This window comes from Dreissena polymorpha, chromosome 7 (assembly GCF_020536995.1).
Source record: "Dreissena polymorpha isolate Duluth1 chromosome 7, UMN_Dpol_1.0, whole genome shotgun sequence".
Taxonomy (NCBI): Eukaryota; Metazoa; Mollusca; class Bivalvia; order Myida; family Dreissenidae; genus Dreissena; species Dreissena polymorpha.
The window spans coordinates 47952047-47965890 of record NC_068361.1 but is presented as its reverse complement, the minus strand read 5'-3'; the positions used below and the strand labels follow the sequence as shown (position 1 = coordinate 47965890).

Sequence of the window (13844 nt, the reverse complement as noted above, 5' to 3'; positions counted from 1 at the left end):
CAAATTGCGTGACCTACTTGACAGCGATATATTATATATATTTGATAGTGAAATGATTTTTTTTCAAGTTTATTTTTCGTATTATTAGTACGACGGGAACCAGAATAGGTATTTTGTTAATTTTACTTCGTTTATCGACCAATTGTCATCGAACAATACAAACAAAGTAAAATTACATAAAGCGAATGAATTTTTTCGCTTAAGTATACCAAATTGACTTGAAAAAAAAGTTGTTTGCAAAGGCTGATTATTGACGATAAGAATGACTTCATTATTAACTGTCAAAACATCAAGCAACAGTTAATAGGATTTTAGCATTATTCTTATTAAAGTATACGGTCGGAACAAACATATAATTTAATATATGCTACTGACAATCGTTAAGCAGAAACTGTAAGCAAACATCAACGATAACAATAACAGTTCGAATATAAATATGTGAACACCATTGACAAAATCTTTCAATTGTTTTATGAAAATTTGAGCACAAAGACCGTTTATGCAAAGAAACATTTTGGATACATAAATTAAAAACTATGATTCCTTACGGTCTAAATAATAAACTGCTTTATGACATAAAGAATATAAGAATAATTCACATATACATTTGATGTTTGCCTATTACACTGTCTTTTAATAGCACATAGTTATAGAATTCCCTTTGTTCTGTCGCATTCTTGTTGTTTGATGAAATGTCGAGACACCACTGGAATGACACGGCAGCAACGCACGGGTTTGACTGCAAAATATATTAAAAACACGCGAGTACCAAAGTCATACAAATATAAGTATTCTAACAAGATTGTATCTCTTACTCCTTAGTTACTTCGTGAAAACCCAACATTCGAAAACGTTACAAAACAAGAATTTTACGCAAAATTACGACTTCAATATTACTTGATGTTACATGATGCAAGTAATTATTAAAATATGCTGAAACAATTATGACTTAACACGACTTATTATATAAATACCTATAATGGACCTTAAAATAGTGTGTTACAATTTATACAGTTTGCCTAGTGGATTTACTAGTTGTCGTATTTGTCGTGGTAGTTCATTATTTGCGAACTGTTTTACACGATGTTATATATTTTTGAAAATGAAGTTCAGTACCCGACAAGTTGAGGGCTTCAAGTTGTAGACTTTAAAGTCTTGAGTCTCAAGTCTTATTCTTCAATGTGTGGTACTCCAGCCATATTCTTCAAGCCGTTTGTCCATGCCTGGTCAACGACGATACATCATGTTTATGAAATTGCAATTAACATACACACCGAACACAAAATCAAAACTAAATAATAAGCAGGTTTAAATCCGTAATAACTAACAACACAATTATAAAGACATCTTACACAAAAATTATTTAACAACGTTGTGTACAATACTTTGAACCATTTGTTCTCGTGCACAGCTGCCATACTCACATCGTACTCGCCAATATACCTCTACAACATACTCACATTGGACTCGCCAATTAACCTCTACAACATACTCACATTGAACTCGCCAATAACCTCTACAACATACTCACATTGGACTTGCCAAATAACCTCTACAACATACTCACATTGGACTCGCCAATTAACCTCTACAACATACATTGGACTCGCCAATTAACCTCTACAACATACTCACATTGGACTTGCCAAGTAACCTCTACAACATACTCACATTGGACTCGCCAATTAACCTCTACAACATACTCACAGCGGACTCGTCAATTAACCTCTACAACATACATCGGACTCGCCAATTAACCTCTACAACATACTCACATTGGACTCGCCAATTAACCTCTACAACATACTCACATTGGACTCGCCAATTAACCTCTAAAACATACATTGGACTCGCTAATTAACCTCTACAACATATTCACATTGGAGTCTCTAATTAACTTCTACAACATACTCACATTGGACTCGCCAATTAACCTCTACAACATACTCACTGTGTACTTGTTAATTAACCTATACAACATACTCTAATCGGACTCGCCAATTAACCTCTACAAGATACTCACATTGGACTCGCCAATTAACCTCTACAACATTCTTACATTGGCCACGCCAATTAACCTCTTCAACATACTCACATCGGACTCGTCAATTAACCTCTACAACATACTCACACTGGACTCGCCAATTAACCTCTGCAACATACTTACATTGGACTCGCCAATTAACCTCTACAACACACTCCTTTTGGACTCGCCAAGTAACCTCTACAATATACTCACATTGGACTCGCCAATTAACCTCTACAACATACTCATATCGCACTCGCCAATTAACCTCTTCATCATACTCACATTGGACTCGCCAATTAACCTCTACAGCATACTCACATCGGACTCGTCAATTAACCTTTACAACATACTCACATTGGACTCTCCAATTAACCTCTACAATATACTCACATTGGACTCCTCAATCAACCTCTACAACGTACTCACATTGGACTCTCCGATTAACCTCTACAACATACTCACATTGGACTCCTCAATCAACCTCTACAACGTACTCACATTGGACTCTCCGATTAACCTCTACAACATACTCACATTGGACTCGCAAATTAACCTCTACAACATACTCGCAGCGTACTCGCCTATTAACCACTACAACATACTCACATCGGACTCGCCAATTAACCGCTACAACATACTCACATTGGACTCGCCAATTAGTCCTATACAACATACTCACATCGGACTCGCCAATTAACCTCTACAACATACTCACATTGGACTCGCCAATTAACCTCTACAACATACTCACATTGGACTCGCCAATTAACCTCTACAACATACTCACATCGGACTCGTCAATTAACCTCTACAACTTACTCACATTGGACGCGTCAATTTACCACTACAACATACTCACATTGGACTCGCCAATTAACATCTACAACATACTCACATTGGACTCGTCAATAAACCTCTATAACATACACACACCGGACTCGCCTATTAACCTCTACAACATGTTCACATGAGATACTCACATTGGACTCGCGAAGTAACCTCTACAACATATTCACATCGTACTCGCCAATTAACCTCTACAACATACTCACACCGGACTCGCCTATTAACCTCTACAACATGTTCACATGGCATACTCACATTGGACTCGCCAAGTGCCCTCTACAACATATTCACATCGTACTCGCGAATTAACCTCAACAACATACCCACATTGGACTCGCCGAGTAGCCTCTACAACATACTCACATCGTACTCGCCAAGTAACCTCTACAACATACATTGGACTCGCCTATTAACATCTACAACATATTCACATCGTAATCGCCAAGTAACCTCTACAACATACTCACATTGGACTCGCCATTTAACCTCTACGACATTCTCACATTGGACGCGACAATTAATCTCTACAACATACTCACATTGTACTCGCCAATCAACCTCTACAACATACATTGTACTCGCCAATCAACCTCTACAACATACTCACATTGGACTCGCCAATTAACCTCTACAACATACTCACATCGGACTCGCCAATTAACCTCTACAACATCTCACATTGGACTCGGCAATTAACCTCTACAACATACTCACACCGGACTCGCCAATTAACCTCTTCAACATACTCACATTGGACTCGCCAAATAACCTCTACAGCATACTCACATCGGACTCGTCAATTAACCTCTACAACATACTCACATCGGACTCGTCAATTAACCTCTACAACATCTCACATCGGACTCGTCAATTAACCTCTACAACATCTCACATCGGACTCGCCAATTAACCTCTACAACATCTCACATCGGACTCGTCAATTAACCTCTACAACATATTCGCATAGAGCACGCCGACCTGCGGCGCAGTTTGACAAATTCAAGATACTTCTTTCGAAGTAATGGCGGGTCCTGTAGAGAAACCCAAGGAAAAACTGAAAGTAGAAGAGAGAAAGTGGAAATGAGTGGAAGTAAGAAGTGAAAACAGTTATGTCAAGAATGGATGATTGCGCGGATTTTCGACTCTGAAAATATAAAAGAAATAGTTAAAGTGTTTGTGATATCATTTGTCAAGAAACAGCAGTGGATTTGTTTACGTAAATAAGGCTCATGCTTACCATGTGTGCATCTTCTAACATGTAACCTTTACTTAGTCAAAGATGACTAGATATCAAAGGAAAAATAAACTGTCACTCAACGTATACAAGATCAAGCCATTGCGGATATCTACATAGCACAGAGAATTACTTACACAATTTTGCGATACATGCAACTATTGAAATACCTGTCCGTCCGACTAACCTATTGTCCTAATATAGTTTTAAGTCTGTACCGGCGAATTTGTATTTACACAGCTTTACCTAGATATCTTCAAACAAAGTTAGGCAATTATTTGACTTATCTAGATCCTTTCGCACGACGTTAATTTTCATCAGAGTTACCTAAATATAATGTTACGACTATAGACACATATAAGAATTAATATAATCTCTAACCGGCCTGTACAGGCGCATAGAAACCTAAACTGCATATTAACATCATAAAACATATAAAGTTTTGAGTCAATTTATATATGAGATCCGGCCTACACGACGCCTCTACAAATCAAAGATTACCCGTAACTATCTAGTATCTACAAATCAAAGATTACCCGACACTTTCTACTATTATTAAACTAATCTAGATCAGGTCTGCCAGGGCGCTGCCAACTCCTGCTACACCGGTACTTGCAGCAGTCGTGAACAATTCGGTTCGAGGGCCTTAGCAGCCTTCGAGACAGAACCATCTGGTACAGCGGAGGCTCCGTTTCGCGCCTGTGGGCTCGTCTAACCTGTAGCATGTTTCTGCTAGACCGACATACGCAGGTCTTCGGGCAAGGGTTTTCTTCAAACTGGAGGTCGATTTCTCGAGCTGCATTATATGACTTCAGCAGCTGTCGATTTAGAACCTCGTTGTACAGCGACTGTTCCGTTCGGCGTCTGCGTGCGGTCGGAATCTGAAACATATTACTGCCAGACAGACACACGCAAGTCGCAGGGCAAGGATTTCTATCGAACTTGAGGTCGATTTCCCGCGCATCATCGCCGTCTATGCCAAAATCACTGTCGTCTGAAGAGCTGCTAGACGATGAGCTAGAACTGCAGCTTCTAGAATCCGAGTCGCTAGATGACCCGGATGACGATTCGTCACTGTCCGAGTCCGATTCGCTAGATGACCCGGACGTCAAATCGTCACTGTCCGAATCAGAGCTTGACGAGTCACTTGACTCGCTCTCACTCGAGCTGGAATTCTCCTCAGAAGAACCGGACTCAGGACTTAGCGATCCCTTACTGCTGGACTGTGTGAAGTCTGTACGTTCCTTTTCCAGGCGGTTGTATCGTCGCCTTCGCCGGCGGCGTTTGTCCGTAAAATCACAACCTTCGTCATCAGAGAGTTCATCATCGGACACGATTTCTACAATAAAAATCAATGGACAATCGTTAATGCTGGCAACATTTGGGAATAAAGTCTAGGTCTGGTAGACTTAAACATAATCTAGTTGGTAAGGAATATGGACTAATTGAATGCTTGCTTTTTCTTAAAAGTCAAAGAGGTATTTTTGCGTACTAAAATGCTTTTTTATGCGTTATTTTTTGTTGTTTTTATTGAACACTCACCCTTACTTTCTAGTCGGCGTGGCAATGTAGCCGACTTGCGTCTTGCCACAACCGTGTCCTCTGAGTCACTCTCTGAATCAGAGCTGTAACCGGATGTAACTGCCAGGAACGAGGCAACGACCGACTCGTGCGACCAGATACTGACATCATCAGTGAGGTCATCATCGGAATCGCTGTCCGAGTCGGAGAGCGCAAGGTCTTCCTCGAGCAGATCAACTGAGACCGGCACAGCTTTCCCTGCGCACAGGGCACCTGTCAGGATTGAGGAAAAATAAATAAATTGTAAGCATAGTGTTATGATAATCATTACACGAAATCAATTATATGTGTAGAAGGATAAATGGAACTTTTTGATAGCAGTTTTTGTGTTAGTTGTAGACGTAGTAAGAGTCGTTGTAGCAGAAGCAATTTGAATAAATTAGCAATACTAGCATTATAAGTAGTAGCAACAAACACAGAAGTAGCGTAAAAAGAAATAGCAGTAAATGAAGTGGCAGCAGCAATAAAATAAGCAAGCATTCGTGGTAGAATTAACATGAGCTTTAGTAACATCAGTTATAGTAATAGTAGTAGTAGTAAGAGTCTTAAAAGTAGTAAAAGTAGTAGTAGCAAACTGAAACTCCACTTCTACACCAGGACGACAACGACAAAGACGACGACTACTGCTACTGCTGCTGCTTCTACTTCTACTACTACTACTACTACTACATGTACTACTACCACTACTACTACTTCTACAACTTCTACTACTACTACTACTACTACTACTACAACTACTGCTTCTACTACTACTACTACTACTACTACTACTACTACTACTACTACTACTACTACTACTTCTATTACTTCTTCTATTACTACTACTACTACTACTACTACTACTACTACTACTACTACTACTACTACTACTACTACTACTACTTCTACTTCAACTACTACGAAAATCATAATACTAACTACATACCAAATGCAACAGCAATACTAGTACTCTTACTGCTGGTGCTACTGCTGCTGGTGCTACTTCTACTACTTCTGCTGATATAACTTCAACTATAACTACCAGAAACTACTAATATTTATACTAAAACTTGAGTTACTACCATAACTACTATTATTCGCATAATGCCGCAGCTGCTGCTGCTACTTTAATTCTACTACTATTGCCTCATATGACCCTGTCACAGAAGCAGTTTGATAAAAGACAAAGCAAGAAGAAGTAAGAGACAGAATAGAAACCTGAGCGAGAACTTGAACCAGTGAGATTTCCAGCACAATCTTCCGATTGGCTGACCTCATAAAGGTCACGCTCAGGGTCGTGTGTGAGGGAAAGTAGGTCAAGATCAGTTGGAAAGGTCATGACCTCCAGAACATCAGCATCAATCTCTGGGATGCATTTTGCGTCTCTGAAAACAGAAACATGAATGAATATTTTTCATTCTGAATTACCAATGATAAATACACAGTTACACCTGTTCATACAATCCACCGTTTTCTCACAGCTCATTCAACCAACGATCTATAAACTTTACCCTGACTAATTAACTAGAAAAATCTTCGGCTTTTTAAAATTTCAAACGTTGTTTGTTATTGCGTATTACTATCGCTACAAATATGTGCACTTCGTTTATGAGTACATATTGGAAAATCGGTCTTAATCTTTCATTATCACGAGCCTTTTCCTTGGATTGAATCAAAACGGTTTACTGATCTATGCACTATTTTATTATGTGATTCATTTATTGCGCACATAAAACTCTCCCTCAGAAAGCAATCTTCGCAATATCTTAACTAAGTGAAAAAAAATTCACCCGAAATTCAATAATTCATCCAATGACCCATACTCTTTCTCATTAACCAGCCAATAGCTCACTGTCTAAAACAATGACGATTACGTGAAATATCGCTTGTAATTAAAATGCCACATTTGGTTTACGTAAACAAATGAAACTATCGTCGATTTGAAAAATGCGGGTTTGTGTTATTGTTGTGCCTTTCATAAAACAGGGAAAGAAGTTAAACAACGGTTATTGTTTAGCGCGGAACATGCACTGGTTTCTCGTTGTTGCATATATATAAGTTGTATGTTTATTAAATTGCAATAGTGGAGAAGATATGGAGGTGGAGAAAGATTAAGGCGCGTTTTATTTATTTTCAGTTTCAGTTTTCAGTTAATTTCGGATGTGACCCTAACAGGATCAGGTTCAATTGCTATAGAATGATTGCGTAATTTTTACGGACACCCGGAAGATTCTTTAATTGAGCGGTGATATGGACGTTGATCACCATTGTACATTAAGGATATTTGAGCACTGAATAATTGTTTAAGCAAGTGTATGTATAAAACGCCGCCACGCCGTCAATTACAAACACCCAGGCGTTATTTGTCTTTGTTTAACCCATTTATGCCTAGTGGACTACCCATCCTTCTAAATTGGATAAATTTACTTCCAAAAATAGGGATGTCTAGTATATTTATTTCTATATTTAGAATATTTCTTGCAGAAAGTCCTTTAAGCAAACAGCGCAGACCCTGATGAGACGCCGCATCATGCGGCGTCTCATCTGGGTCTACGCTGTGTGCTAGACGCTATGCATAAATGGGTTAAATATTGATGGGAAGAGAAACTTGGTTAGTTAAATAAGGGTGATAATGATGATGATGATGATTTCCTAATATTTTGAGAAAAAGATAAAATTGAAACTTTACTCAAGGTATCAGTAAATATTGACATGATAGAAAGTTACAACCTTTCTTAAACAGACTCTCGGCTAGATTGAGCTTTACCGGTACGCAGTTGTTTACCACTATCGACAAAGCGGGGATCTGGGGCGGCAGCCCCCAATACTAAGGAAGCATATAGGATAAAGAGGATTATTAGGTGTTATGTGTTTCGCGTAGCAACGATAAAATTATACGCTTTTCAATTCTTTTTTTACGTACCGGTCAAGTTCAATCGCCCCGGACTATATTATATATATTCTTATTTGATAAATTGCAATTGCATTTCAAATTATGCTAGATCTACAGCAAAATGTATTTTGGATTTATTTATTACGATGAAGGTTTTGAATTAAAAAATATATTAACAATGAAACATAAGATAACACCCGAATTAACTCACCTGAAAAAAAAAAGAAATGTTTATAAAATCAAATAATTAAATATTTTGAATCTAAAGATATGTTTATTTCTTATTTCCTTACCCCACCCAACAACGTAACATGAAAATAACCTTTATATTAAGTATTTCAAGGAATTTATTAAATTGTTATTCATGAAAAGAGATCCCGTATTACATACATGGAGTCTGCCAAATTCTGGCAATTTCCTTCCTCAAATTCCTGCAAATTTTGCATTTTTCTTTGAGAGTAATGAAAGCGTTTGGATAGCATGTCAACAATAGACATTGTGGCGTTGCTACGTTATCATGACGACGTCAACTTCCGCAATTTCGTGGTAAATAATGAAGTGACCCGAATTGGTCAAATATGAACAATTGTTTTATTATTATATATTTTTTCCGCTATCTTGCTCAATTTTTCGCATCAAACAAATACTGTGTATTCAACATATATTGTCTATATTGTAGGTGTATACAGCTTGAAATCAATTCAAATCTGAGCGCCTCTTTGACTTGTATCGTTTTTACAACCTCCGCAGAGACTTGACTGGAACCAGCTTGTATGTGGAAGCATGGAACGACAACTCTGCGTAGAGATTGCTGTTTTTATTTAGGTCGGCATATGACCGAATTGTTAAGTGAAATTGGATGAAACCGACTTTTGAATTTTCGTGTCATTCTCTTTAACAATTGAGAAGTACGGTTTATTTTTGCGCTTGTACTGTTTCTGATGATTACACGCCGATCACCCGGATACTTTGATATACGGATCGCTTTTCGATAAAAAAGAAACACAAAAGCCCGAGACGAAAGTTTCTCAGGTGTTTTTTTCCCAAATTCATATCATACGCATAATTTTTAGACACGTGACATGTTGGAGTTGATAAATGCTATACCCTTTAGGATCTGAAAGAAATAATTTCGCGGGACAATTATAGCTTTTTGCAAGAAAAATAGAAAAAATACACCGGAAAATAGCATGAACTTGATGATCAGTACCCATTTCAACAACAACAAAAAAAATACGAAAACATCAGGGCTTTTCATCAGGAAATTGGAAAGAGGCCCTAGCCTTCCAAATTGGGAATTTCATGCGCGATAACTGCTCATTTTGGGAAGGCCGTGTTTTTAAAACAGGGTCTTTTTCAATTTGCAAAGGTATTACAAGACACATTGTGGTGCATTCTTTATCATATTAGAGCGCATTGCTTTCAATTTGGGAGATGCCCAATATGTCTAAGTTAAAAAAAATAATTACAATTTGGGAAATTCCTCTATCAATTTTGGAAAAAATGACCTTTTTTTCAATAGGGAAGGGGCCGAATTTGGGCCCCTGTTATATAAGGGTGAAAAGCCCTGAACATGTTGTAAGAAAGTTAAAGCTATTCAAGAGCGTAGAACAATTACTGTGCTTCAAAAACTGAAAGATGGATAGTATTCAATGCAATATGAACAATCATAGTAAACACTTTGATGTCCGATAAAGGACAAGTCGGATAGCGGAGACTTTCAACAAAGTGGGCACTGACTCTGGTATACAAGTTTCATATTCTATTTGAAATGCGTTTTAATATTATGAAAATTCGTAACGTACCAAACATTTTGAAGTACGAGTCAATTTGCCTAGACAGTCCCGAAACATGGGCTATGTATATCTATATTACAAACACACGTGAAATATAACCAAAGGTGTTGTTTAAAAAAAAAAGACATTTCTATCATCATCCGGAAAAAAAACGGGTAATTTCAATTCTGAAATTATATTAAAATGCTTATTTCTACAGAAATATATGTCAAGTGACGACCGTAAATATTAATCTACAAAAGCAATTTTGATGGCTTGAAATCATAAATTATTAAACAGAACTGTGAAATAAATGTCTAAATAGACTGTTCTCACCAGAAAGATTGAAGTATTTTCACAATAAGTTTATACATTTGAGCCTCGATCTGTGAAAAGGGGGCTTAATGCATGAGCGTAAAGTGTCGTCCCAGATAAGCCTGTACAGTCCGCAGAAGAAGCACACGATTCCATCAATGATATGAAAAGCTTTTTCACCGTTCCGCGTTATGTACTGGTGTCAAATAATTCCGCGTGTAAACAAACGCCGAGCATCCATGTTCTGTGAAATGTTAATGACGTTTTAATTCATTGTTAAATTCTAAAAAGGACTCGACTGACTGGCGTTGAAATTTTATAAAAATGTTGTTCTTGTTGGTTATTGAAAGCGCTTCCTCTGGTTTTAACTCATTTATGCCTGGCGTCTAGAAAAAGGGCCTTGGCAAACAGCGTAGACCCAAATGAGACGCCGCATAATGCGGCGTCTCATCAGGGTCTGCGCTGTTTGCTTAAAGGAATTCCTGTAAGAAATATTCTAAATATAGAAATAAATATGCAAGACATCCCTTATTTTGGAAATAAATTGATCCAATTTAGAAGGATGTGAGAGTCCACTAGGCATACATGGAATAATATTGAAAGCGCTTCCGCTGGATTTAACATGACTTCTATTTCTTGTTAAAGTTGAGTTCCAACTGATACAAAAATCAATGTTCAAATCAAAACTGGACATTTCTCATTTTTATGTCAAACATTGAAAACGGATCCGTGGGGCGACATTATTCAAGTATTAGAGCGTCGGAATCGGGTACAGAAGATTTGGAATTCTAGCCAAGATAGCAGCGGGTTTGAAAATGCGGGAAATAACCCACAATTTGGCGAGAAGACCGCCAGGGAAGCAGGCCTCGAGAGGATTGTATACATGCTTCAACTTTGCAATCAATATAAGATATATTTATTGAAAATTCACGTTAAAATGTTCAGATTTTAATCCCCCAAAAATCATGTCTTAAGTAAATAGGCCATGAAAAACAAAGTCACAGTCAGGTTCGAGAGGGATGAGAAAAATGGAGCAAATGTTCGTTGAATCGTTTTTAATTAACGTCAGTACATACATTGTTATTTATTGACTGCTTACATTACAACAGTATTCCATAACGAAATTTGCATGTCTGGTTCACCAAAAAGATTGTGTTATATCTGTTAAAATGTGTCAGGTAATCAGGAACAGAAGTTCCATAGTCATTGAGATGATCGGATGAAGAAGAGTCAACGAAAATGTGGCATCAGAATCTTAAAACACTTGAATTTCCAAAATTACGTTAGTTAACTACAAATTTAACATGTTTTAGCATTACATATTGATCTTTTAAGTCGAATAGTAAACACGTAATTGATTTATTGCTAAGTATTTTTATTTTGTAGAAATATATACTGAACATCGAATTCAAACGGATTTTCGATGGATTTTTTTTCTTAAAAAAATCAAATCCACCGTTAATCCACGAACTTTTTTAATCATACTACAAAGTCCTGAACTATTTTTTAGCCAAACAATTTTCCGTGTCTGAAAACCAAATGAATAGATCATCAATGCATTAAACCGAAGAACTACATGTAATCTCTCGCGCGTGGCTTTTGTTGTCGTCTGGCTCTGGTATCTATGTGCAATCCATATATTCAATTAAACGGGTGCCCGGCGTGATTTAGCAAAACGAGTATGGTTATGGTTTAGCGCGGAAAATGTACGGGTTTCTCGTTTTGGAATTTATGTGAATTGTTAATCTATTGATTCGCAATTCGCCGTGTGTATTTTACTGGTAAAATATTTGGTGAAGCAGAAAGAACTGGCGATCAATCCGCTCTCCCGTCCTAAATATTTTCGTTTATTAACATAATACTATTTTTTCTATTTTAACCAAAACGCACTTTCTATATTTCAGGTCAGTTTCTAGTTTATTTCCAGCAATTGAATACTGACACGATCCGGTTCAATTGCTGGAGACGGATAGCGCAATATTCACGGACGCCCTGAAGATTCTTCAACTGAGCGGTGCAATCCGACCTTTTCCTGGCTATTTTGGGGGAAAAATGCAATTTTGGACTTTGGATTGTTTTCGCGCAAAAAGTCCACTGATTTAGGGAAAAATTAATTGAATATAACTTTTAATTAATTCAAATGAGAAGAACAAAATCCTACAAATTATAGTTATATGCCTTCTTATATGCAATTGTAATGAAATTCAGAAACAATAATTATTAGACACTTCTTTCTAAAAAAAAATAATGGGTATTTTTTATTTATTTATTGTTTTACAATTCAGTTTGGGATAGGGTCTGTTTAACGGACCCGTTACGCCAGGAAAAATCATGGCTATGGAGTTTTATCACAATTGTACATTAAGGACATCAAAGAGCGAAAAAAAGATAAAAAACATTTAGGTGCAAAAACGTCAAGTACAAAAAAAACATGACTTATTGTCTTTGTTCAAATATTTATACGGAAAGTAACTTGGTTAGTTAAACAAGGATGATGATGATAATTTCCAAGTATTTTGAGAATAGAGAATAATAAACTTACTAAAGGTATTAGTACATATGGACAAGATAGAAAGTTACAGCATACGGAAGGAAAAACGGTCTTAAATATACATTCTATTTAATAAATCTCAATTTCATTTAACAAGACGAGCTACAGCAAAATATATTTTTACTTAAGAATTTATTTATTTACGATGAAGGAATGGAATTTTAAAATATTAACAATACAACATAAGATAACAGCTGAGTTAACTCATCTGCGAAAATTAAAGAATTTTCTATAAAATATAATGAAATAAATTTAAAACTGTGTAAGTTAAGATATTGTTTAATTCTTATTTTCTCACCCCACCCAACAACGTTAAAAGAAAATAATGTTTGTATGGAATATACAAAGAAATTTTTGCAATTGTTATGCATGAATAGATATCCCGTATTACATACATGGAGTCTGCCAAATTCTGTCCATTTCCTTCGTCGAATTCCTGCAACTTTCGCATATTTCTAAGAGAGCTTTGAAAGTGTTTGGATAGCATGTCAACAATAGACATTCTGACGTCACTATGTTCACATGACGACGTCAACATCCGCCAATTCGCAGTAAATAATCAAGTGACGTCGCATTGATAAAAAATAAATACTCTTGATATTATTATATTACTTATATTAGTATGTAACGGATCTTTGCCC

The 13844-nt window shown here is 36.8% G+C and overlaps 1 protein-coding gene across 1 annotated transcript; it reads right to left on the bottom strand.

Moving 5' to 3' along the window:
* Positions 1-109: 109 nt before the first annotated feature.
* On the bottom strand, positions 110-13702 carry LOC127837630 (clumping factor A-like). Its single transcript, XM_052364864.1, has 8 exons — positions 13599-13702; positions 5652-5903; positions 3752-5448; positions 3466-3716; positions 2475-3185; positions 2079-2402; positions 1759-1830; positions 110-1586 (listed from the first exon to the last, which is right to left on the bottom strand). Exons 1-3 carry the CDS (start codon positions 13621-13623, stop codon positions 4670-4672), a joined length of 1056 nt encoding a protein of 351 aa, XP_052220824.1. The 5' UTR covers positions 13624-13702; the 3' UTR covers positions 110-1586; positions 1759-1830; positions 2079-2402; positions 2475-3185; positions 3466-3716; positions 3752-4669.
* Positions 13703-13844: the final 142 nt, after the last annotated feature.

Excerpts from the sequence above, each read along its gene's own strand:
- LOC127837630 (XM_052364864.1), bottom strand. The coding sequence starts at position 13,623 with ATGGACAGAATTTGGCAGACTCCAT. Across the intron at positions 5,904-13,598 it reads CAGAATTTGGCAGACTCCAT|GTGCCCTGTGCGCAGGGAAA; the intron begins GTATGTAATACG and ends CAATCCTGACAG. Across the intron at positions 5,449-5,651 it reads ACGCCGACTAGAAAGTAAGG|AAATCGTGTCCGATGATGAA; the intron begins GTGAGTGTTCAA and ends TTTTTATTGTAG.